Source organism: Tyto alba, unplaced genomic scaffold, assembly GCF_018691265.1.
Source record: "Tyto alba isolate M040663 unplaced genomic scaffold, T.alba_DEE_v4.0 Super-Scaffold_1000006, whole genome shotgun sequence".
Classification (NCBI taxonomy): domain Eukaryota; kingdom Metazoa; phylum Chordata; class Aves; order Strigiformes; family Tytonidae; genus Tyto; species Tyto alba.
Window position 1 is genome coordinate 3,920,100 of NW_024881272.1, and position 26,987 is coordinate 3,947,086.

General features: G+C 47.0%; 2 protein-coding genes across 2 annotated transcripts in view; both read right to left on the reverse strand.

Annotated features, from left to right (window-relative positions):
- Positions 1–1,164: 1,164 nt before the first annotated feature.
- On the reverse strand, positions 1,165–6,079 carry SERPINC1 (serpin family C member 1). The gene is made up of 6 exons (XM_033005796.2): positions 5,502–6,079; positions 3,155–3,370; positions 2,831–2,968; positions 2,353–2,746; positions 1,932–1,996; positions 1,165–1,709 (listed from the first exon to the last, which is right to left on the reverse strand). Exons 1-6 carry the CDS (start codon positions 5,874–5,876, stop codon positions 1,536–1,538), a joined length of 1,362 nt encoding a protein of 453 aa, XP_032861687.1. The 5' UTR covers positions 5,877–6,079; the 3' UTR covers positions 1,165–1,535.
- Positions 6,080–12,699: 6,620 nt separating this feature from the next.
- RC3H1 (ring finger and CCCH-type domains 1) overlaps positions 12,700–26,987 on the reverse strand; it is a 67,569-nt gene continuing 53,281 nt past the window's right edge. Inside the window, 5 exon segments of the mRNA XM_042786395.1 lie at positions 12,700–21,419; positions 22,650–22,765; positions 23,366–23,536; positions 25,565–25,700; positions 25,822–25,912. Coding sequence (XP_042642329.1) covers positions 21,266–21,419; positions 22,650–22,765; positions 23,366–23,536; positions 25,565–25,700; positions 25,822–25,912 — 668 coding nt within the window. The 3' untranslated portion in view covers positions 12,700–21,265.

The window sequence follows — 26,987 nt, forward strand, 5'->3', positions numbered from 1 at the left end:
CTCGGTGGAGTCTCAGTGATTGCCCACATGCTCCCCAGCTCCCTCCCGAGGCGTTACCGCGGGCGGGCTGCGTCGCCACAAAAGGGGTAACTGCTTTTTCTAGGTCCCGTACGTGTGTAGGGGAGCGACGCTCCGGCCACGTGGTACGAGGGAGGAGGCGGCTCGCCCCCTCCAAGCCACACGCTTGGCAACACAAACGCTCAAACCTTCCTCCCGGGGGGGACGGGAGGGCCTCCCACGAAACCCAGAGCTGCTTCCGAAACCCAAAGCTGCTTCCGAAACCCAGAGACGGGAGCGACCAACCATCTCTTCACGCCAACTCTTGCACAGCCTGGCACGGCGAAGCCGCCCCCCCGCTCAGAGCCCGGCTCGCCGGGGCCACGGCTGCCACGAGGAACCCTCGATGAAGGCAGGATGTTGCGCCGGTTCTACAAAATCCAGAGCCAGCTGCGTGCTGGGGAGTGGCCGCCTGCTGCTGTTTGAGCAGCTGCCACACGTCCTGCGGGCAGGGCTAGGCCTCGATGCCCCCCCCCCCTTTTTTTTTTTTTTTTTTTTTTTTTTTTTTTCTTTCAAACAGGAGGAACCCTCACCCCTCCTCTGGGAAGACAAGAAGCCTGTCAGAGGTGCCGCAGCAGCACGGCCACCCTGCGCAGGACCAGAGGCCCGATCGCACACATGGCAACACCTCAAGCTCTACGAGTAAACTTGAGGTGAAATAACAGACATTTTTTTTCTTTTTTTTTTTTTTTTAGGAGGATTAGTGACCTTGGTTACCTCACCCGGGCCTTGCCACGGTTGACAGACACCCCTGCCCCCGTGACTTTTAGCAGGGAGCTAGTTCAAACCTTACTGCTCAAAAAGAGAGATTCGGAGCCCCGGCGACGCAAGGCTTGGCCTTGTGACCGCTCAGGCACGCCGCTGGCGAGGAGGGCTCCGGGGGTCGGCAGCTCTTCCCCCTACCAGGGGGTCCGGGCAGAGCTGTGGAAAGCTGTTCTGGCCCAGCCAGCGCCCGCCACGCGGCTGCTGCTGTTCCACTGGCCGAGATCTGGAGCGTGGGGACGTTCTGCGGGGAGGGCAGGGGGAAAAGGTTGGAAGAGGGAAAGTTTAAATAAGCCTAGGAAGTGACTTAGTGAAAACGGTCCATTCAGAGATCACTTCGTTATGTACAGACGTATAGGTTTTTTTAATGAACCAGGGGATCGGCGTTACAGTTTGAGGCCTGACGGGGAGGGGGGAAGGTTGGCTATGACGGCGATGCCGGACTGAGGTTTGGGTGCCGCAAAAAAAAAAGCGGTGCTGGAAAAAAATTCGGGTCCCCTTTGAACGAAGGGTGGAGCAGGCAAGGGGCCCCCCGAGCCCCCCTCCCCTGACAGAGCAGGGGGAGCAGTAGCAGCCCGGCCGGACGCCGTCCCTCCCTGCGGCCGGCACCAAACAGTAAGACCAACCAGGCCGGCAGCGGCCGGGCCTCGGTGGCAACAGCCTACTGCCCCTTTCCCAGAGGCAGAGGAGGGAGAAGCGAGGCCCCGGGGGCCCCCTTAGGAGCAAGGATCAGCTATTCTGCCCATGAAGATAATGGTGTTGAGGGCGGCTTCCCGGATGAAAAGCAGGAAAGGCCTGTTGGCGTTGAAGATTACTCTGTTCATGGGGAAGGAACGGCCGGAGACGGTGACGGCTGTAGCAGCTGATGCCTCGCTGCCTTCTTCATTCACCTACCAACCACGGGAGAAGATGGGATTAAAATATGGGCATCGTGCAGCGTGTACAGGGCTCGCCCTCCTTTGCCACAGGAGGTGGGTGCCAAGCTCCCACCTCCCACCAAAGCCCCACATCACCGGGGAAGTGAAGGCCATGGGTTCAGAGCTTTTTTTTTTTTTTTTTTTAAAAAAATGCTTCATGTTTTTAAAAACAAAGAGGAACAAAACGCGGCTCACCTCGAGGAAGGCTTTGTGGAAAGCCTCAGATACGTACAGGTCTGTACGGCCCTCTGCAATGATACCTGAAACCCAAAACGGAGAAAGTTAAAACTGTGGGTTTTTAGACAACAGCTCACGAGAGAACACGCTTCCAGCCTTCGTGTCCTGTGTTCAAGCAGCAGGCACGTCTGCCCTAAACCCAAAGCATCCTCCACCAACTGCAGCTGACTGCGTATCTCCCGCGTCCTTAGCGCAGAGCAGGGCTGCGTGTCCTTGATGGGACCCGGCCACCGAGTCCATCATTGACTGCAGCGACATCTAAACACCTCCAGGTCCTCGTTCCTCGCCTGCTGCTGCACTTGCAGCCCCAGCACCTGCCGGAGGAATGGCTTTACCCCCCACCTCCACCCTGCGCCACATCCCCCTCTCCTCATCTGACCTGGGAGTCTGGCGTTTTCTGGACTGAAGAGATCTTCCAGCCCCATTTTTCTCAGCTTCTCCTTGACGCTGAAGCTGTCCTCGATGCGGAAGCGAGGGAGGTAGACGAAGAGCGAGACCTCCGTCATGGAGTCTATCCAGTCCTGCAGCTTCTCCGACGTCAGGTCTCGCTCCACCTCCACCAAGGGCGTCCCAGCATTGGGCAGGACCAGCACCATCGTGATATCGTCCCCCTTGTAAGGCAGCTCCAGCACCTGGACTTTGTCCTGGGGGATGGACGCGTGGTGGAATTTGGATTCTTGGTACATAATTGGGATTTTGCAGGTGTCGCCGTTGGCTTTATGAAATAAATCCAGTTTTGTGTTTGGAGCTGGGAACTGCGACTTCCAGTGCCCCTAAAAGGGAGAGGGGGAAGGAAAACATGAGCACGGTGCTTCCCCCAGGGAAATCGGTCGCTCCCCCAGTTTCATTAGCCATACCTTAAAGTAAATGGTGTTGACCAGGACCAAGACAGTGAGGTCATCAATACCATTTTCTGGGATCACTTCTGTAATGCGCTTCTCTGTCTTATTAGCCACCCACTCATTAATGATCTTTCTGGAAAATTCTGGCTTCTCCTGAAGGAAGGGACCAGAAAAGGTTAAGTCGAGGGTTTTTAAGCACCGCTCAGAGTCCCCTCTGGTGTCCCACACCCCCAGAGCAGGACGCTCCCTGGGGGCAAAAGATAGGGACGGGGCAAAAGCAGAAGGACAGGGGAGGGGAAACAAACAAAAAGGAAAAAAGCCCGCGTAGTTCAAACTCACTTTGAAGTTCAAGGGCCAGAGTTTTGCTCCGTAAACTATTTCGCTGATGTTCTGGTAAGTCTCGTTAAAGACCAAAGATTTCTCCCCGAAGAGGCGATTGGCTGATACCAGCTCTGAGGATTTGTTGGCTTTCTTGTAAAGCCGGCAGTTCAGCTTGGCAAAGAAGAAGTGGATCTGATCAGATGTCTTCTCCGAAATGGTGTCAAACCGAAAGACCTGGAGGAGCCAGACGGTGAGAAGGAACCGATGAGCGGGCTCTCGCTGCCCCCCCGGCCCCGCAGCGCGTGGGGACGGACGCAGCCTTTGCCTGCCGCTCGGCAGCCTCCGTCACGGAGCCAAGGAAACTGCAGCCCCACAGCGCTTCACCCTCCGTGTTTAATTCGGAACCCAAATCTACCCAAGAGCAACACATCACCACCCCGAAACCTCGCTTTGGAGAGTCCTTAACGAAGGATTAAGCGCTGCTCAGCATGAAGAGCTGCTGCTCCCCTTTCTCTGCTTTCCTTGCTCTCCGTACTCTGCCTCTGGCCGGTCCCAGCTTCGGACTGTCTTTGACCCACCATCTCACCCGAGAGGAGACTCCAGCTCTTGCTCACTGAGGTTCCTTCCCTAGAGCTATCGGCAGGACGCCCGCCTGGATCTGCTCTGTTCCCCACCCACGTTGGTTGCCCCAGCTGTCAGAGGAAAACGCATCATTTTATATGTGTCTATCTCCAACGCGGGCACGGCTTAGCTAAACCCTTTAGGTGGCCCTGCAGAAGACCCACTAAAGCCTCGGCGATGTTTTCCTCTGGGCACTCTGACCCCTGCCAGAGAACAGCTTCCAGCTTGGCGTACGAACCACCAGGCTTCCCCCCCCCCGTGCTGTGAAAACGGACAGACTTCACGCACAGCGTTCACCAACCCCCCCCCCCCCCCCCCCCCCGGCCCACGCCGCAGGAGGACTCTCAGGCTTTGTGTTAAACCCCCTCGCCGACAACGCCGAAAGCTGCTCCTTCCCAGGGGCAATTCTCATGGCCTGTTGAGCAATCCCGGTACAGTCTTACTTTTGCAGGGAATGGGAACACGGAGCAGTCATTTTGAGGGTAGATTTCTGCAGCACAGTGAATTTTTTCTTAGCCGTTCCTAGCCGCCAGCCAGAAGGAGAGTTAAAATTTGCCTACTACTATCCAACCTCAGGGCTTTAAGGCACAGAAAATCCCACAGCACGTTGCTCCACCCATCCAGGATCTCCGGCACCGTCTCCTACCAGGCACAGACGGTGTTACTGGCCCTGTTGTAGGGCAAAGCGGGGACTGGGGGTGCAGCTCTGCATCCTGGGTGGCTCAGCAAGAGAAGGGTCCCCCCCCTTCCAGTGGGGTGGGCTTCCCGGAGGGGAAGGCACGAGTGGAGGTTTTGGAGACGTCGTCCACTGCCCAGAGCGTGTGGGTAATGGCAGGAGACCCCAACATTACTTAGCCCGGAGGCAGGATCTGAAAGGGCAGCGAGGCCGAGCGGAGCCGTTTGATTCCCACCTCCTCGTCGCAGGGAGAAAGGCCCCACCGGGGGGGGGAGGTAGGGGCAGTACCCAACCCCAAACCCCACGGGGCAGGCGAGCGGGTTTGGCGGGGAGAAGGTGCTCGGACAGGCAGGGAAATTCAAGCCGTCCCACGGAAGCGCCGGAACTCAGGATTACCTCCCAGTCCAGGACCAGAGCTCCCCACGCCGAGCTGGGCGGCGGCCGGAGGGGGAGGCTCAGGCCCTGAGCAGCGCGGGCAGGGAGAAGCTATTTAGTCCCAGCTGAGCCCTCAAACCACTCTTCAGCTTGCTACAAGGAGGCCCTCAAGAAGAAATGGATTTGTTGTGCTCCTGCAGGGTGGCACAGCCCTGGCAGCCGGGTGAGCTGCAGGGTGTCTTTTTTTTTGTCCCAAGAGACAAAAGAGCCTCTCCCGATGGGACTCGATATGGCTTTCCTCGCTTTTCACATCAGGAGGAGCTTGGCTACCTGCTCAGCTAAGCGCCTGCCCTATCTGTAAGAAACAAACTGTTCCCGTTCCCTTCCCTCATCTCCCAGACAGGCTTCCTCTCCTCCAGGTGAAAACTAACCTCTCAAACCCAGGAAATCCACCCTGAACGCTGGATCCAAACAGGGAGTCAGAGGAAAGAGCTGGGATCTAAGCAAATCCAGAGACAAGCGGCCTGTGTATGTGCTGCCCGGGGGCTTGTTTAAATAAAGGTCCCCTTTCCCAAGCCAGGGAGCCATCCTGACCCAGAGGGCTTTTTAACAGCAGTCGGCCACTATCACCTTTGCCGTCCTTCAGACCCTGGTGACAGCTACGGGGAAAAAGGCTGAGGAAATGCCACCGACCTCCATGAGCTGCTGGAGGGTGCTACCGCAAGCTCCCAGCTTGGTCATGGCGAAGGCTGTAGAAATGCTGAGGGGTGACATGAAGATGTTTTCCCCATTGTCCTTGGAGTCAGCCAGGTACTTGTAGAAGACAATGGCAAAGCGCGAGTTGGCCTTCGACAGCTCCCAGACCCGGGGGTTAGTAGACTCCGGGAGCTTGCCCTTCCCTGGCTCCTGCCCCTCGCCCTCCTGGGGCTTCTTCTCGGGGTTGCGATAGATGCAGATGGGATTCACCGGGATGTCGCGTGGCTTCGCAGTGCAGACGTCTTCCACGACGTAGTGCTCAGGGGCAGCCAGACCCCAGACACTGAAGAGACACACCACAAGAAGACGCATTGTCCTGGAACCAGAAAGAGAGAGCTTATACCCGCTCGCCTGCCCAGAAAACCCACGCCGCCGCGGCCCGCGGGGCCCCGTCCCAGCCAACACCAGAGCGACAGGATCCCCACGCTCCACTCCAATTGTCCTTGTGTCCTGTGGCTGCAGGATAAGCCAGGACAGACAGACACCGCCGGCAGGACAAGCGTGCCTCTGAGCCTTTAGAAACACCACACCGAAAACGGGGCTTTCCCGGAGCCCTGCGTGCCCTCTTTTTTTAAGCAGCAGGCTCAGCCCTGACGAGTTTGAACTCAAGCCCCCCCCCCCCCCCCCCCATGTTAGCCAGCCAAGGTGGCTACCTCGGGAGGACCCTGCCCGTGACAGGAGCCAGCACAGAGCCACCAAAGCCACCCGGCTGCCCCGATCCACAGCCCAAGGGCGTTGATGCTTCTGTACGGATCCTGCCCGTCTTCCTCACGCCGGGTGCACCCCAAGCTCCGTTTTGGCCTGAGACAAAACGGTTTTGACTGTTTACTTCCCCTTTTTCCTGGGGGAATCTCCTAGATTTCCTGGTCTCTCTTCTCCCTTCACCCGAGCATCCCTGTCCCTTTCGATTACTGTCTGTGCTTTCAGGCTCACCTCAGCTTTACACTATTTAAGTTCCCGATGCAGGAAAGGCTACAGCAGAGAAGGGAGTCGACAAGGAAAAGAGGTCTCCAGAGGAGCACATCCCTCCATGCACTGAGCATCTTTCATCTCAAAAAGTGTATTTTATAAGCACGTATGGTATAGCTAGTGCACCACAGCTGTTCCTGTCCAAAGTTCACAACACCTCAAGGCAACCTGACTGTCCCTGGTACCCGAGGAGGGTAGGCTCTAACGTTAATAACCACGTTCCAGCCAAAGCAGCTCTCAAAATCTCCCAGCAAGGCAGAGAGAATTTGTATTTTCCACCGTTGCTGAAGCAGGGCATCTGCACATCCCACCAGCTCTGGCAGCAAGGTCTCATCAGCCATCTCCTGCGCACCGTGGTGTGGAGATGCCCTTTGCGTGACTCCGTGCTGGGTTTGCTCACACACCCCGTGGGAGGAAGCTCGCGGACCGCAGCCACAACAGCTTGGGAAACAACTACTGGAAAGGGGCTGGCAGCCCGCCCAGGACTTGCCTGCCGTGGAAGGGTTTTTCAAAAGATACGTCTAACTTGGGTAGGTCTCTGCCTGCCCCCCCCACGTACTCACTGCCACAGCTCCCAAGCACTGCCTCCGGAGCAATTAAACTACAGATTGCAATTAAACTACAGATCAGCCGCGTTTAGCGCCGGCGAGCTCCGTGTCTGCGGCCTCGCCAGCGCTGGCGGGAGGGAAACGGGAGCAGCTCGAGGGCCCATCTGGGATGCAGGAGACCTCTGGTTCTTTCCCAACCCCCGCCCTGGGCTCTTGGGCAATGACTTCATCCCGGCTCCAGTTCCTCCACAAAAGCAGAAATTACCTCACTTGGCACCGAGACTCTCTCGAGCCCCAAGGGGCCCCCCCTCTGGCAAACCCCGATAGCATAGCAACAAGTACTGCAGGAAAACATGCGAAGCAAGACGTATTTGCTGTGGCCACGGCCACCGCTCTTGCTGGTAACGACGAACAGATCATCTTTCAAAAGGTTTAGGGCAGACGCAACACCACAGAGGGCGCGCGCAAAAAAAAAAAAAAAAAAAAAAAAGGGAGGGAAGTAAAGCAAATATAGAAACAAAAAAACCAACACACAGGGCGGGAGGGCAAGAGAAAGGAAAGCCATTCAGGCAATTGAAAGTACTCGAGGAAGCGCCGCTCTTCCGAGCCTTTTGCTCCGACGGGAAGCGTCGCCCAGCGGCGAGGCAGCCACGCTTCTGGGCCCGGCGCAGCGCGGCCCCTCGCTGCCTGCCCGCAGCCCTCCCGCGCCCACGCTCCGCTCCCCCCGGGGCTCCGGCGGCGCCCGCGGCCCGTCCCGGCCTGCCCGCTCCTGTCGAGGCAGAGCCAGGTCGTGGGGACATAACGCGCCGCTCGTCTCATCGTTTGAAACCCGAAGCGCACGAGCTGGGGGGGAGCGCCCCATCTTCATCCCACCCCGGGCAGATGGGAAAGACACACCCCCCCCCCCCCCCCCCCGTTTGGACTTGGCAGTACAGTCCTGACTCCGTCGACTTAGAGGAGATGCAGGATTTCACACGAACGCCTTTAATCAAATTTATCAACCACTAAGGCTGAATCGGGCCCCGACGCATCCGATCTTGTCTCTGACAGGCAAGACCCCTTGCTATTTCTTAGGCCAGCTCTTCGCCGTAGCACTTAGCCAAAAAAACACACGTCCTCCCTCCACGGCTCTTCAACACCCACTTTTCCCCCGAAGCACTGCCACACACTCCATATGTCAACTGCTTGCATCCTGGAAGGATCCCAGAAGCATTACCGCAAGGGGTTACTGGCAAGGAAGAGTGTCAAAATTAGAAAGGGCTCTTTTTTTTTTTTTTTTTTTTTCCCCTGTTTCACCCCCTGCAAGAAGTGTAGAAAGCCAAGAAACAAGTTGCTGATTCAGCTCGAAGATCAGAAGGCTCCGGGGAAGCGTGGAGAAACTCCCCCATCCCACGCCTGCTGTGCCCCACAGCCGGGCCCCCGCCCACGCCGGCTGCTGCCACCCCGCAGTTTTTTGTGGCTGCGTGGAAGGACGGCACTGCGTGGGCTGGCAGGACCCACAGCTCGCCCTCCAGCAGCCGCCCCACCCAGCCCACCGCCCGTGCGCTGCGCTCAGGAGCCCAGCGAACGTTAAGGAGCTCAAACCGTTTTGAGATTGCCTTCAGCTCCTAAGGCAGGCCCCCCCCGTCCCCCCACCCCACATCCCAAAAACGGGGCACACAGCAAAATCAGCAGGGCTCTTTGGCAGCCGGGCGAGAGATCTGTGATTAACTCAGGACAACCCGACCTTACGGATTGTGAAGCAGTTGCTACAGGCTGGGGATAAGCGTCGAGCACGACACTTCAGCGAGCTGTACAGAAGTGAACCTTTGTGAGAGCTGGGATGGGAGGACCCTCTCGAAACGGCTCCTTGGGCCCATGCCCAGAGTGAAAAACCGCTCTGGCAGCAGCTACAATTCACAGGCTCCTCCAAAGGGAAAAGAACCTGCTACAAGGAATTCATTAGCAATGAAAAATTAGTGGAATCTCTTTCTCTTACCTGCCGCCCCTGTACCTCCAGCCTTCTGCTTTTAGGATGCAAATTGTTAAGAGGACGGGCAGTCTTGCTTGAACCCAAACCAGTCCGAAGCAGTTTCCCCACTGGATTTCTGTGCTTAAGGAGAGCTGAGACGAAAGCAGGGGAGGGTGGGAGGGGAGTAGGATGCTGAGGCCAAAGGCTGATGACCAGCTGCAGAAGGTTAAGCAAAGAGCAGAAAAAAGCAATGTTTAGTTTGAAAGAGGTTTTAAAGTTCAATCTGACAAGGGAAAGTTCGACCACCTACCCCACGCCAAGTGCCAGATGCCTTCAGTTCTTGCCAACAGAAGATTAACTGCTCATAGTATGAAAAAAAAAAAAAAAAAAAAATCAAAGCTTTCAAGAGTTCAAAAAAAAGTGTGATAATCTAAGGTATTTGTAAATCCCACTTTGGTATCTTGTAGCTCAGCAAAATGTTTCCCTTTGCCCCAAGACCCGTCACCCCCCATTTCCCAAATAAACAGGCACAAGTTGGGAGAAACTGCTCCACATTCTGCAGTTCCAAATACACCCACCTCTTCACTTCCACGGCTGGAAAGCTGAGGACTAACAGCATTTCCCCATGCCTAGCTGTGTGAGGAGCAAGGCTGAGCAACACAGTTTCCAGTCTAGGATGCAGTTGCTCTACCAATTCCACGGCATTGCCTCCTGGACATCAAAACGCAGGAGCTCGCTGGCTCAGCAAGCGCTAAAGCTGCCATTACCAGCCTCCAGTAAGAGCCCAGGCCTTCACAGAAAACGCATCTGCAAAGTGGTTTGGGGAAAATAAAAGACCTTACTGTACCAAAAAGGGCTAGAATTAAACAGGACAGAGACGTGGAAATAAATGAAAGGGTGGCATGCTCTCACCCGACTTTGCTCTCGTGGGTTCCCCTCCGTAGCCCGGGGCCACTCTTAAAAATTGCTTCGGCCCAACATGACATCATTCCTGCTCTCTCATCAGTTCTAAACCCCGGGGGATTTCTTCATCAAAAGCAAGCACAAAAGCCACACGCCCCACTCCGAACGCTGGGCAGTGGCACACAGACCCCGGCTCCTCGGGAGGGCTCTGCCCGCAGCGCGGGCCAGACCTGCAGCGCCCGTCGGCCAGTGACGCGCAGCTCAGGGTATTTGCATCTGCTGCAGGAGGTAAAACCTCCCTGAGGAGAAAGGGAGGACTCACACACATCGTTCCTTGTTCCTCCAAGTGGCTGCTGATTTAATTTTCAAGGGTAACTCACACGCTTGCAGGTCCCAGGGTTTTTTTTGTTGTTTTTTTTTTTTTTTTTTTTGCGTGAGGGAAATCAATCAGAGATTCTCCACACCCAGCAGAGCAAGCAGGAGGCAGACATCCAAGCGTGCATTTCCATTCACCCAATGCTCAGAGATAGTTTAAAAGCAGTAAAAACAAAAGCCCAGTGCTCAGAGGTAGTTTAAAGAAGTAAAAAACAAAAGCAAACACCTGTTGTGTTTTGCGCATCCCACAGAGCTTAAGCTAACGTGAATGAACTCTTCCCAGCGTGACAAAGTGTGCTGGTATCACGACTGCAGGCTCGCTTCACTGTAAAAAGAGGCCAAACGCCCCAAACTGAGCATGGCGATGCTTTCTTTAATGATGGTGGCTATATAAGCAGGGAGATTAATTCCAGAACTGACCCGGTAGGGCGAAGGCATCTGTAAGCTGCCAAACCCAACCCTCCAGGGTAGCTGGGTAAATATATTTTTTGAGCGCAGCATGTAAGTGGTAATTTATCACTGGTCCAGCTCAAAGCAACAACCCAGCACTCGGGCCTGAGCAGTTACACCTAAGGAAGCATCCAAAAATGAGAAGTGTGTTAATACAAATCATTAGCCGCCTTGTTTCTAGGGGAAGGACTATTTTTCCTCCCAAAGCTGCTGTTCAGAGACCCGAAGCAGGGATCAGCTGCTCAAAACCATCCAGCACCAAAGCTGTAAGCCCGGCAGGCTGGGGCGAGAGAGATCACGCCTCAGTTTTAGTCTCTCCCACACTCAAAGGTGGGGAGCCGGAGTTAACAGTTATGGGCAAGGCAGGAGGGGACAGACAACTCCAGAGTGTCCCGGCGGGGACGAGGGAGCCCACGTCCTGTCCCACGCGCCGGAGCCGTGCGGTGCCGCACCCCGCCGCCGCCCCGGGAGGGGATCACAAGCTCTGCTCTCTGCTTTTCGGAGAAAAGAGCTCGGAGCAGCTTACAGCAGCAGAGGGGAGACTGTGTTTTCTCTCAACGTGCTTACGCTGCCCTCCGAATCGCCCCCTTTTTCGAGAAGCTGGAAAGAAACAGCCCTCAGATATACCCGGAGTGGTGAGCAGGGACAGAGATGCGCTTGGGTTTTGGTTTGTGCTCCGGGTGCTTACTGCTGAGTTTTGTGGTGATGCGCAGGGAGGAAGACACAGAGCAAGATGGGATCAAGAAATCCCATGCACTGGGCTAAGCCTCTTCCAGCCCCCTCCTCTTCCTGGCATCCACACCCAAAGGGGCAAAAAAAAAAAAATTACCAGCAGCTGCCATCCACCTGAACCCAGGTCTCCCCTCTTTTCCATATACAAAAGCCTCCAAGTTTCCCCCAAGCTCTCCTGGGGCAGAGCAGCCATCGCTCCCTTCCGAAGGGATCTGACTCTCCACAGCATTTCAGAGCTCCTGTAAAAGCCAACTGCTGCAGAAATACAGTTTTTGTGTTTTTTTTTTTTGTTTGTTTTTTCCTTTAAGTGACTGAGTACCTGAGCATCCTTAGACCCTCAGACTAGTGAGGAAAAAGGGAAAGGAAACCATCACCAACTGCGACATCCAGTTTTCTGCTGGATTGCCTGCTAAATAAAAATTCCCTTTATAGGAACTGAATGCTTCAAGTCATCCAGCGAGAAAGTGTGACTGTGTGGGAGTGTGAGGGGGCTTAACAATTAGCAGCGATGGGCTTCAGCCCAGCAAAGCACACACCTCAGACCGGACCCACAGTGCCTGGGCTCAAAAGCAGAGACAGAAGTAATAAACATTACGCATTAACTCCCAGGGCAGAAGGCTCTGCTCGCCCTGGAAGAGGAGCACTTCTTCAAGTGAAACGGCAGCTTATTCCACATCAGACTACGTTCAGCTGGTCTCAGATTTATAGCCAGCTAGTGACTTGTTAAAGCCCACAAAAATGAGGAAAAGGAGATTAAAAACCACAAAGCAGACCGGGGAGCAAACCTTACTCTCACTTTAAGGCAAGTTCCAACACAGGCACAACGTCAGAGGCACACTGCTTGCTCCTCGCTCTGAAGGGTTTGGTTTGTTCTGGTTTGTTAATACACAGACTCTCTGCGAGCAATTAACTAATTGAGCATCCTTCCTCATCCACCTCTGGTTTCGTGAGCACACGAAGAGGCTGCTTTGTTTACAGGCAGAGTCAAAAGAGAGCAGACCAGACCTCCAGAGGCACACGGCTTCTCTGCTGTTTGGCATCTCCCATGCTCCAGCCCGGCAGAGCACACACACACCCACACACACACCCCCCCCCCTTGACCCGGAGAAAGTCTTACACACTCAGTCTTACAGAGTCTTACACCTCACACAAAATTTAGAAGAATGCACATTCATCCCAGACAGAAAATGAGAGATATTTCAAGGTGTTCTCCATTAATTTATCATTTAATATAAATGCTGACAGAAAAGCAGGTAAGACCTTGTAGACACTTCCATCTATTTACAAACCAAATAGTGAATCACCACCTTTCCACTCGTTATTTTTTTTTTTTTTGTTGAATCTGCAACTCAGAGGACCCTTAGACACTATGTGGAAGCAAGATGAGGTTGAGTCATCTTTGAGAGGGAGAAAAGCAAGGTGAAGAGGGAAGAAGAAATAGCATTTCAACATATGGCTTTTTCTATATAACCACCATGCACACACAGTAGGTCTCCACTTCCTTGTTCTTTAATACAAAAGTGACAGTTGGCTCTACAGTTCTAAACAAAGAAATCAAGGAGACAAATCCTGACTTTCAGATCTCTGGATCCTCTTGCCTTTTGCCTCCTTCAATCCACTCTGTCCCACTTCAGCATAACATCTAGAAAGCTTCTCTTTCGAGTTTAGAAAGCATACTGCAGGAGTAAAGACACAGGGAGTTGGATATAGTGAACTCTTTCTTCCGCTTCTTTTGTCATCTCAGTTTTTCCAAAAGGTAGTAAACCATCTAACCTTTCAAGGAAAGAGGTATCAATGCCTTGTCTGCCTCTGGATGTCTCCCCTGTGACCAGGCCTGTACATACAAGACTTCAAAATTCCCCATAAACTGAATTCTCTGCAAGTTATGGAATTCTTCTCATACGTCCTACTTAATCTCTACTCCTATTAAAAATATTTTGGTAGTTACAAACAATAAATATTCACAATATCAACCCAGAGCCAGCCATTTCCATAAAGGCTCAAGAATTTTTTTTTGATGGGGAAGAAAAACAGGAAAGGAAGAAAACAGCAGAACGAGAAGGAAAGCAAGGAAAGAACCAGCCCAAAGAGAAAGAGAGAACTGATGACATTTCGTTCAGCATTGATTTATGAGAATAACAGACAGGGAATTTCACTTATCCAGGATCCTAAATAAATTCAAGAAATAGTTCATAACCTGACTCAACAAATCTCATGGTCTCCTTTATTACCTAGACTATCCTTTTCATTTTATTTTTTTGTTAAATATACCTCTGCAGGGCACAATCACATACAATCAATACGATTGGAAAATTACATGAGCTCTATCCCAAGCATATATGCACCAATGTTAAAAAGTTATTTAAAAAACCAAACCAAAAAATAAAATAAACTCCACCCAAAAAGGTGATAATGACTGCAGAATGTCTCGGTGAGACTTGTACGGAACTAACAAGATCAAAGAAAACTAGGCTTACAAAAAACAGGAAAAATTCATCGATAGAGAAATCCCACAACTGGAAGTAGATGATTTCAAAGAGGGGGTGGGAGCCATCATATATAGAAGATCCCACAACTCTTCCTCCCTCCTCCCATGCACAGCCTTGCCTCACCTCTTCCTCCCCATAGCAACAAATACGATGGGGAAAGAGCTCGACACTATGCTACCAGTTACAGAAAACAGGGAAAAATAAACCAAGCTACAGCACAGTTGCTAAGCTGGCTTCAAGGAAAGCTCCTCTTCGCATAGAGGCTGCTTACACAGCAAGCAGAGGCCAAAGGGGTAATGGGAACTCCTTAAAATTAGAAAAAAACTGAAAGTCATTTGATGTGCTAGATTTGCCCGTGTTAGAGCAGCTTCACTTAAGAGAGGCTGCGGGTTAAAGGTACCAATTGTGACCTGTGCAGCAGCTGTGATGTGAGCAGGGTTCCTTCCGTCTCAGGTCGCTTTATACATTTATGAACAGCTGCTACCAAGTTTTTTTTTTTTTTTTTTTTTTTAAAAAAAAAAAAACAGAAATAAAAGAGGTCAGTGCACACATCCAGTTGTGGGATCCATCCAATACACAATCTGGTTTGGATGCCAAAGACTTGTGAGTACTGTCTGTCTGCCACAGAACTATTAATAAATCTTTATAACATTACAAAGCAGCAAATAATTTCTTAAACATCAAATACTCCACAAGATTTTCTGTTTTGCTTACAGATAGTTTTTTTCCCATATACATTTCATACGTAATTCCAACATTTCTAATGCTTTTTATTCTCAGAGACACTGTACCACCCTGTTGCTTCCCAAGACTGTATTTTTCAAATTGAAGTTGATAACTGTGTTTTCCTAAAACTTTCAGATCTTAGCATCAGTTGCTTCCTGGAACATGAAAACATCCAACCTGTATATCATCCAAAGACACCCACCTTGCTGGGTGAAGCCAGGCACCTAAACTTCCCCAAATACTCAACACCAGGCAACTGGCATTAAAACCATCCACAAACTCACTGGAACTGCAGATTGCCTGGGAAAGATCAGTGAATTATTTAGGTTACTAAGCTATAGGCATCCAATGTTGATTATTACGATCGCATATTTTAAGCTTCAAATGACTGGGATGTTCCTAATGAAGACAAATCCACATTCCCACATGCTTTTTTTTTATTGGGAAACTTCAGAAAAAGCTGCACGCTTTTTGTTTACCATAGTGTTCAAAGAGTTTCCAAGGTATGATGATATTACACTTGCAATTGGGAAACAAAATTATAAAGAAAATCAAGACTAAGTTTGTTCTCCTTTCCCTGCTAATCAAGGCTCTATCTGCATCACAAGTGCCTTGAAGACTGTGACAACACTAAGCAGTTACATTCTTCCTACACAAGAATAAAGACCACGTTCACTGTATAAGGACACTGTGCTGGGATGACATTCCCCAAAATCACTTACTTATAATGTGTAACTTGAACTAACTTACTCTAGCTTCTTTCACCCCATTTCAACAGAAGATAACGCCGTTGGTAACAGCTGAGCATGGAAAAGAGAATCCCCGATGAAGTTTTTGGCATTTCAGATTGTATTTGATCTGAGAACAAATCCATTTGCGCTACATAATCTGTATGCTGGTATACTACAAGTAACAACCACCCAACTGTTAGCACCGAAGCTATACCTAAAAGGTGGCTCAGAAGAGCTGTTTCCCTTTCCTCAAATTCAGAGTTCACATTTCCTCAAGCAAGGCAGATGTTTTTCCAGTTCATGTTTAAATTACCATTTAGACAATTCAAGAACTTGTGCTTCCTTTTTTTCCATCCAGAGGAACTGATTGTGGTATAAAAAAATTAAGTTGCCGACACACTGACTTCTTTTGGTTGCTTTTAAATCAGTGCTACCAACATTAGGAGAGAAAAATAGGAAGTGTGTGTTTTGCAAAGCGAACGATGACAAAACACGAAGGTAACATCATGGCCCAATCTTGCTCTGTGTTCCTTCTCTCTATTCTAGGACTACAAAAAAAACTTCACACACAGACAAGCACAAAACTTGCACACTGCTTATACGTTTGTTTTTTCTTCCCCCATTTTAGAACAAAGAAAATGAGATTGCACTCCTGCTCTTGAACCTCCTGATTACTAGCACTGAATTTTTTGGACCATAAAAGTGGGTCTGAAATAGCTAGTCAACCAAAGATGCTGGGGTTCTTCAGGATAACTATCCTGTAAGTCTGCTTCAAGATACTCCAGATTTATAAATGGAAGTGACAATGGAAATGAGGGTTTATGCTATTCTGACTCACAGATTTCTCTCTGAACCTAAAAACCTTAATAACAGTCTGCAAGAGTTAAAGTTAGATCAAGGAAGGGAAATGCAAGCAGCCTTCTTGCATTATCGACGAACAGCCTCACTCCTAGTACTTTCTAATAAGGAATTTGCCCCACCTTACTCAATTCGTGCTGTCAAGAGACAATATCATCATACAAGTTTGCTTCTTCCACATCTAATTTAATGTAATGCTACAGTTTGACATGTCTTTTCAGTTTCAACGGGCTTAAAAGTCAGTCACATTCGCAACACAGATTCATCTTTAACTGAAGAAATTTAAAATCAGTATTCAATTAAACACTTAAAGACAAGGCTTCTTTGATCATACAAAATTTCTATGTTCCCTCTCTAAATAAGCCATTCCATCAGCTGAGAGAGTGCATAAGAGACTGAAAACATGTCAGAATACCCCAGATACATCTCAGTACACTGCAAATTGTATGACTAAATGGAATGATTTTTCCACAATTCAATGCATGGATAAGGCCTGACATTCATTAACTTTTGTAAATTGTTATTAGGATAATACAGCCAACTCACAAAACCCTACAAAGATTTGACAATCAAAATGGTTACACCAGGAAAAAAAAAAAAAGTGTAAAGCACAAGTCTTTGGCTCTCCTTTAAAGAAAAACAGCAGTTTAACCATGTTTATACAGATCCCCCGTTTGCCTACCAGTAGGGGCAATATCACATTTGTGCATCACTGAGTAATAACACCATTAGAAAAGGCAACTTCACAGAAGTTATTGGCTAAGCGAATTCATTTGAATGCTCTGTTTTGAGGCAGCAAGCTGTCACTGTTAGACAATCAGGGAGGGTGAACGGGCAAAGCCACAGAAGGAAAGGAAGGAAAGTATGGACAACAGGGAGAGAAGAAGGCTTAGAAGCAGCTAGACAGAGAAGAACTTGAGGAGAAAGGGGATAACAGTGCTGTAACAGTGCTGTAGGTTTGAAGGGTGCTCTGATCCAAATAAAAAATGTCCTACTCTGAAATAGGACAGGATACAATAGCATACAAGCGGGACAGAAGAACAAGCATAAGTTTCTCCTATTGAGAAAAGAGAACTAGGTCATAGGAAAGGAAGAGATGTTGACAGAAGAAGGAAGAAAACAGCACTACAGAATAAACAAACATAATAATTTCCTACACTGACTGAATCACTGTCATCCTAAAGCTTAACCTAACACTTGAAGCTTCCTATTCTGGGGGGGTTTGTCCGTGCTGGGGCTGCAACCCGGGTATCAATGAGGGTTCAAAGTTGCCTACTGCAGTAGAAAATCTAACCCACCTATCAAAGGGTGCAGTAGTGCCCTAACACTGTTTCTTCTTGCCCAAGCAGAAGGAACTAAACCACTTCCTAGCCCAGACCAATTTCACTGCAGTGGACAGCATTCCCGTGCAACTGGGAGAATCACTGGGCCACAGAAATTAAAGGAAGAGGATACAGAGTTACTCCAGAAATTTTCATTCCCTGTTTATTTGCTGTAGCCATTAATGCTTCCCTTATATGTAGAGCTGTCTGTCTTCCCAGTTGCACTAGCATGCTTTTCCACAAAAAATACAAATGTTAGGTGCAGCTTCCAGAAAAAGACTTAAAAGCACGCACTGCATTTTGCTGTTTGACTTGTTTAATCAACTAAGCTTCTGCAAAAAAGCAGAGAAAGGATGAGGAGGAGAAAAAAAACAAAGCTAAAAATCAATACTGTTAGTAGATATTAAACAAACTATTTAACAAGCCAAACTATAAAAGTGGGCAAACAGGGCATTCACCTGGACACCGTGATCACAGCAAGGACACTATGCACAAAGTACAGCACGGAGAGCTGGATCAAGGAGAAACAAAACAGTAATGTCTCCCTTTTAATCCACAGGTTTTGGAAGCATTTACCGTATGTAGGCCAGCAATCTGAATAGCTCTTACTGCAGAATTCCTCCTGGGAGGAAAAAAAAAAAAAAAAACAAAACCAAACCATAATCCCTAACCTGGCATGGAAACAGAGTTAATAAAAAAGTTTTTTGCCCCTCCAGATCTTCTTCCTAGTATTAAAATGAATCCGTAGATTCGAACATATAATAACCGTCTTTGAAAATTCATCTTACGTCAGGAATTACTGCAGTCAAAAAAAAGGTACATTCTGGGCTTGCCCTCCTAGATTAGAATATTGCAGTAATTTATCTCAACTAAAATGAGCTCCCTGTGTTAATAAAGTCACAGCAGGAAGAAGTAAACTAATTAAAAACAAGGAGAAGGCTGACCTGACAGCAGTGCTCTGCACTAAAGGGTGGGAGAAGAGGGCACGGTGCCTGTGCTGACTGTCGAGCAGGCTGCCAGGGGAACACGTTGATCATCGTGGTGCCCGGAGCAGAGGAGGGAGGAACAGACCTGACGGGCTCAAAACTGCATCAGCCTAGTTCTGCTCGGCTCGAAGAGGAGCGGCTGCAACGCTAGGCCTCAAGTAGGAGATACGGATGGGTGGGGGCAAAGTGTAGACGAAGCTATTCTAGTGCAAAGATGGTTCTTTGCCAAACGTTAAGAGGGGTTAGAAAGAAAGCAAGCTTCGAAACTACTCTTGGCAATTAAGAGGCCAAAGTTCAACTAAAAGCGAAATAAACCCGTGTGAAGACGTATGGAAAGTGTGGGCGTGTGCGCTGAAAAATGCCTTTATTTTCATTCAGTGCTTCTACCTCCCAGACATTTGATCACAACAGCTGCGCTCATGCGAAAAAATTCTTAAAACATACCCAATATATATACAGATATAACTATGTATATATGTATATATATATTTATATATAAATTTTTATTTAAATAAAAAAGAAAGCTCGAATCCCAAGCCAATATGTGTATCAAATCCTTGACCAGCCAGGTCTGTAGGGCATAATCAAATTCAATGTGAAATAGTATATAAACGCGGTGCCTTGACTGGGCAAATTAAATAATTGCTACTCAAAAGAGTCTTCTGTTTGGACTCTCCTACTGGTAGGCAATAGTGGGACTGTATCCCCTCCCACCCCCCATTTTGTTTTATTTAACAGTATGATGAATGCAAAGCTTAGCCCAAGGTTGCTATGACCTCAGCAGGAGTTAAGGTTAAGGAAAAAAACTAAAAACGAAGAAAATTTATTAACTCTTGCTTTACCCAACCAAAGCAATGCAGTAACTTATTACATAACCAGTGCTTTCCGATTTAGTAGTCTAACCTAGAAAGAAAAAACGCGAACAGGCCAAGAAGGTGCAGAGGGAGCAGCACTTTAAAATCATTCTCCACAGAGTTCTTTGCGTACAGGGTCTCACCCCAGTGCATGTCAAGAGAGTCAAAAAATGGCAGCAAGAACAAAATCTCTTTAATTTCTTTAACTTTTAAAGAAAACATAGAAAGGCTTACGATTTCTCCAACTTATGCTTACAAAGCATCTACTCGGAGAAACAGCACACTAGATCTACCAGGCAAAATTTGCTTTTCAGTACTTCTGACAGGATCCGTGCCGCACCATAAGTGGTCGTTTTGACAGAACTATTCCCCTATCAAAAAGGATTCACTGCAGCAGTGGCAAACGGTTGCAGATTGATTCTCAGGTGTCAAATCCTAATCCACACAGACCTTAACGCCAATTTTAAAAGAGAAATAAAAATTCCCCTCTGTCTTAAAGATTGCCATCACTGATGCACACAAATCAAAGTTGTTCATCTCAAGGCCCTCACAACATCATTACAATTAAATAACTGATATATCACGGAAAAGAAGAAAAAAACCCCTCATGTTATAGAGGAAATTACGTTTTTAATAATAATAATACTAAAATAGCAGAGAAGAAACAACGAAAGACAAGAGTCACTGAGGAGGAGGAATACATGAAAGACCTATTTCAAAAGGCAGAGGTCAGTAAGTCCCTCTGCGTCAACTTAATTGTATGGACTTTGGGTAAGCTTGTTTTAAAGGCATAGTGAGAAGGGGGGGGTGGGAAACAAACCAGCAAAGACTGGATGAACTAACATGGTTCACCAGGTCAGTGGCAGTTAGCATCCAGCAAACAACTGCACAACCTTATGCTCTCTCTACTTCCTATTTCTAGAGATTCTGCTTTGGTCACGGCTGCACAACCGTCACTGGTTAGTTAAGCCTCTCTACCACAAGCCCCAGCTAACCAGCTCCAGAAATACCCGTGCTGTAGTAGGGCAGCCCGCATTCAGAAAATAAAAGGCCAGCAACCTTCAAATATAATAGCATGTGTTGGATCCCTTACTCCATTACCCTCTTCAACGACACATGCTCTGCTGGGACATACAGTAAAGGACCACACCCGATGCATTGCAAAGATTCTGTCACGTGAAGTTTAAACTTAAATAATTTAAGCAAGAAGTCTCACACAAGCTAGGGTTCCTTTCCTAGCCATGATGGGAGGAATTGTTTTAAGAACAAAGCTTGCTGCACATCTTTTGACACTGCAATTCACAGTTACTCTCCAACCCTCATCCCTTGTTTACCCTTAAACCATACAAGGAAGTGGCCAGGTTGTTTTAATTGTTGAGAAATTAAGGTGGTAAGGAATTATGCACTGGGTATGTAATAATACCAAAATAAAAGAAAAAACCTACTTCATTAAGATCATACAATTAATCAAACAGAGTATATATATAATATCTTTTTTTTTTTTAAGCCCTGGGATCCAAGGCGTCCGAAGTTACTAAAATAAAGTTCATTCACAGAACAAAAACAAATTTAATTTGAATTGCTTGCAGATACTGCTAATTTTCATTTTTTTTAATTAAAAAATGCGTTAATGTGAACTATGTGCAGGATTTGTTTCTAGTAGTTGTGTTTGTGCACATTGCCTCTGGACCTGCTGCTCTGCTACTGCTGTTGCTCCTGGGTTTCTCCAATCACCCCTGGAAAAAAAAACATGATGGAAGCTACCGACACCCCAGCAAAAGAAACTCTGGGGCGTGCTGGCCTCACTTCACGGAGCAGACGTGGGTGTAACTCCCGCTCTCTGGGAGTCGTGGTTGTCTCCTCCTCCCTCTGGGTCCTCTGACAGGCTGAGAGAAGCCGTCTTGTTTGACAGGAGGCCAATGTTCTCTTGTGTCAAGGCTGATCCGTTTGGAACATCACTGCTGGAAGAAAGTTGAGGAGAAGGGGGGAGGGGGTGAAGAGAAGTAAGTACAGAAATTCTTCATTTACGTAAAAGGACTTCACTATTTGTTGCTGCAGCATCTCAAAGAATGGTTGCAAATGTATGTAAACATGCAAAGACTTGCCTTCTATAACAAAGAGGTTGTCTGGCATACTGCAATTACTTACCAGAAAAGGAAGAACTAAGACAAGGCTAATTGAAAAAAGACAAAGCTGCACATTTTTAGGGTTCTAGGTCAGTTACGTTTTGCAAGTATTTCAGTATATGCCAAAAGATGTATAGTAGCAATCTGTACAATGCACACATTCCAGAATATTTATCTGGGTCATTGATCTTAATTATTAAAAAAAAAAAAAGGAAATAGTTGTTTCAATTTTATTACTTCCAGAGTTTTATATGGAAAATCAGCTTCTGTTCTGGAGGCCTCAATCTAATGGTGCAGCACAGAACTCAAGAACTGATTATAAGAAAATACAGACTTCATAAGCAATTGAGAGGGATACATTTTCTGAATAAATACACTTCCTGAATAAATTTCCAGATTCCAAACTGCTCACATCAAGTTATGTAAATTTAATGAAACATCTGGGCTTTTATATTCAAAGTATTAGTCCGAATACATGCAGATGCTTGCAGCCATCGGAAAATGCTTGCTGTGTAGATTTCCAGCATTCCCAGCCAACACTTTATTTCAACTGACTATCAAATACGAATTGAAATCAATCCCAGCATCTATACAGATAAAGACTACTGCCTACAAATAAAAGAGAACTTTTTTCAAAGTTACATACCTTCCTAGACAACATCCACATCACAAACACCTTAGCAGGATGGAGTAACTTTCCTCTCACATTTGGAACATTTATTTTCTTTGAAACTTAAAATAGCAGATAAAGATTTCTTTTACGGTGGTTGTTTATCTCCTGCTCTGCCTACTAATCGTCCAATATTGACTAGCTGAACTTTTGGTCTTAAATGTTTCAGTTCTGTTGTGTTAACTGAAATACGGTCTTCGTTCCACTCACCAACTCATCAGCTGAAATGGCCCTTCATTAATGCTTGCACTATAAAAACTTATTTGTATAATCTTTTCCTAGTAGATGCTTCCATAGAGACAATGTGAGGCAAGGGGTATTCTTCATATACCAGAAAGTGAATCTGATTAAGTCGTTGTCCTGTTACACAAATAAAGGGGGAAGACCCATGTTACCTGAATGTCAGTGCGAGGTCCTCAGCTGGAACCTTGCTTTGCGGTTCTAATTGTCCATTTTCTGTCTGTTTAGTGGTGCCCAGTTTGTTTTTTATATCCAGCGAAGACTGGCTCTCCTTTAAAAAAAGGACAGAAGAAAAACTCTTCAACATTGTGTTAAAAGAAACTGAGACTTCATCCGTTGGGACCGATGAGGAAGGCCTGTAAACCGGAGTCTTACAGTGTAAATCACAAAAGCCATGAGACAAGAAAACACTCAGTAAGATACGCTCATCCTCTCAGGACACAGTATTTCCTGGAAGGAAGGGATGATTCTCATAACGACAAGCAAAGACCATAGACTGTAACAGCACACAGACCTCTGAACGCTAGCCTGTACCTGCAGATGTTTTCTGTGTTAAAGCACTTTACAGAACTCATGGCACAGTGACCTTGGAGACAATTCATAGTTTTCACCAAATTCAGCGCCACACTTATTTTCAAATGGCGACAAAGTAACAGCAGAGTATTTTCAAGTGGCTAAAATTAAAAGCCTTCATGAAGAACCACCAAAAAATCTTCTCAGGTGGTTTAGAAGAACAAAGAGGTGAAGAGGGAGAGGGATGACTCCAGCTGTGGTCATCCAGCAGAGAGCCTTTTTGCCAGGGTGAAAGGGCTGCAGCCAGCTACACAGCTCTCCACCCCACCTCTCTGCCTCCCACCCCCAGGGCACTCACCATGCTCAGCTCCCGGGTTCTCTTCCCAATTTCCCTTTCCACCTGGTGTAGCTCCAAGCTCAGCTGTTCACTTGAGATCATCCCAGGCCACTTGGGAGGTGGGGGTGGGGGCTGTGGTTGGCCTGCCAGGGTAGTCGCCTCCCTCTGCAACAGCAGCCTGTTACTAACAGCCTAAATGCATAAAGCCAAGCACATACACAACTGAGCACACAACACACCAAGCACAGAAAGAGCCCTAGGCCATAACTCTCAGAGTATTGCTGATTTGCAAAACGGAGGCCTTTTCGCTCCATGTTTAACAAGGTCCCAATTGAAATCACCTCCAATGCAAGTTTAAACATTTTTTTTTTTTTTAACATGTGGACAAGTCTTCTCACTTTTAAACAAGCAGTGCTAAAGACCTTTTACTGTAATAAATTTGCATGGGTTTTCTCCATATACCACTCCCTTCTCAAAACTAAGGCTAAGCACATGAATAAAACCACTACTCTTTGCGAGCTATTTGTTGAACAAAAGATAACAGCAGATAAGCAGATTTGCTGCTTTATTTTACAGTAGTAGAATTTATCCAATTCTACAGTAGAGCCAGAATTATTACAAAAGCATATAGAATATCTTGAGAGATGTGGTTGTCAACCTGTAGCTCTCTACTGATCCAGATGAGAACACACAGGAACAGAGAGGGGCAAGTGACTACTGTCATTCATGAGCTGCAAGTTATTAGCAGCCAAGTAAAAGCAGTAGCCATGCCAGCCACTCCAAAAATCTCCTAATACTTCGGAATCAGTTCTGTAAGCAGTGTGCTCTGCATTTACACACACTATCTACTACTCTACACAACTAGAACATCTGGCTGGTCTTCAAGTAGAAATGCTCGTTCATTTGAGAAGGAGAAGAATCTAGTTCTTCATGCTCTGATTGAAGTAAGTGATTGCTACAACCTTATAACAGTAAATCAATAAAGCCTCCTGGATTTCAAGTATCTGCTTGCAGCTTTGAACACAAGAAACAAATCGAAAGCTGTTATTACTCAAAATAAGCGATCAGTTCTGACAAATTCAAGTTATGGTAAAATCAAGGCTCAACACTCAACTATGTAGGATATAACACTGACACAATCACAACAGTAACGAGCAGGAGAGTCAGGCCACTTCCAGGTTTTGCAACCTTCCAATACTCTTCCATTATGGCAAAGGCAGACATGCAAGATTTAAAACATTTCTGCCTCATGTTCCCAAACAAGAGCACAAGAACACAAGTTACATTTCAATTAACTAAGAAATGCATACTAGTAACTGCTGCTGTGACTCAGAAATTGTGAGCTCTCTGAACTAATCTGCAATGACTCTCCTCTATAACATGCGTTCTTAGGTAACCACAGTTTCAGCAGAAGCTGCTATCCACTACTTCCAGCAATTCCTGCTGGGAAAACGTTAATATGAATAATTGCTGAGGTACCTAGAATAGTTTTCTGGTAAATATTTACTGATTTTTTTTCCTAAGAGGGGAAAAAAAAAAAAAAATGTAACTAAAGCTTTGCTAAACCTATTTTTTCATTATGCTTTGACATTTCTCCTTCTGCGTCTCACGAAACACAAGCAAAGATTTCAGCTCATTAATTCTTTTACAAATGCAGATTCCTTCTTTCCTCATGCTGCAAGTGAATATATTTCTTCTAAGCAAGGAGACAAAGTATGAAGCTTTAATTTTTCAAGCTAAATATCTTTAATATTTATTTTATTGACTCTTGTGGCTTGTGCTATTTAGGAAGAAACAGGTACAACACAAAGCCAAACATGAAACAGATGAAGGTCATAGCTTTCTGTACATAACATCAGACATTTTCAATGGCAGTAAAGCCAAGAGGAACAGGTATCTACACCACAAGTTTGCCTCTGAGTAGACAGATGAACAGAGAGGGGGGAGTATGTGAGAGAGAATGAAAGCAAGTATGAGCGAGCACAGAGTGCAGATTCAAGTACGGTGTTGGTTTGCATGTGAAGTGCAGGGAGGTTTGTGCTGCAAAGCAGAGAGGTTTACACTTGTACCACAGTCCTGATGCCTGGCATCACAGATTTAAATATTGTTAATGAATATCATTACAGTCAAGAGAAAAATCAACACATGAAACACAGCTTTACTAGCTTTGTGTCTCCCTCCATACCGCCCCTCACCACTCTTCCAAATGTTGGTACCAACCTCTAGTCCTCGCATTTGTGTCTGCTGGCTAATCTGATGGTCTACTTGCTGCAGCTCCATGCGCAGCTGCTGCTCTCGTTCAGCTGAGGGCAACTGTTTCCCATGACCAGCCACATCTGACATGGACAGTCTCTCCCTTTGGGATCAGAAAAGCAGAAATAAGGAATTTCCAAAAAAAGCTTTACTCTGCTGGCACAGGAAAAAAAAAAAATCAAGAAAATTTAGATAAAGTCAAAGAAAATACAAAGTAATCCTACCTGTCATTGAAACGTCCCTGAGAAGGTATATTTTGATGAGGAGAATATGGAGAGCCTCCCCAGCCACCGTGAGTTCCATAAGGATTGTAGTCTGGTAGTGAACACAAAGGAAACCACGTCGCATTACTACAAAACTACCCTTTAAGTAGTTCAGCCAACACACACAACTGGACAGACACTAGTGAATAACCAGAAAGGTCCAGCCCTCTAAGAGGGAAGAAGTCTAATGTTTCTTCTGCTGAAATTAAGACAGAAATACTACATGTGACTAGTCTCATGTGCGTAACGCATAACTCTTCCTGCACGTCCAGCAAGATTTATGACAGCCTTCCAGAGATTGTAAAGGATTTCACTCAGGGAGATGAGGACATAAAGCCAAACATACAACCACTATGAGATCAATTGTTTTTACTACTTAAGTCCCTAAAAGATTTGCGAGTTGATCAATAATGCTGAAATACATAGTTAACAGCTAGTTTGAGGATGAAGCTTCCAGGGAAGCCAGAGTTCTACCTGCGATAAAATCTAAAAAGTTACTGTTTGAATTAAGCAAATAAGGTCTTGGTTTGTTTCTAGCAGTTAACGCCTGAAAAAATCTGGAAGTTTGTGGGAATATAATTAAGTCTTTTCCGTAAGATTATTCAGTGCACCTCAAGATAGATATCATCTGTTGGAGTAAGATATACAGCCACACTATACGTGTGATTAGAAAATAGAGGCGTAGAAAATGAACTGTTCCTACCTTATTCGCTTTGCCTAACAGTACAGAAAACAATGGCTGGCTGCATTAAGCTTGCAGCAGCAAGTACTCACATAAAGTAGGAGTGCAGTACAGTACTTCAGTTATGATGGTTTTGCATTAGGTATTTGAGAAAGCAGTATGTTTCTGGATTCTATTAGACCAGATTTAAAAGCAGCTTCATCTCAGAGATTGCCAGAACAAAATAACTTTTTCCAAACAGCAAGAACAAGCCACCAACACATACATCATGTGTGCACAAACCTGTCCAACAGCACACAAAATAGCAGCAGCCTTTTTCCTCAGGCTTCTCAGTGTAGCACTACCTAGAGTTATTTTCAGTGGCATAACATACATCTCATCTATATTTCTAAGACAAAAACCAAGCTTACAGGGGCTGTCTTCAACTTGTACTACACTGTAGCAC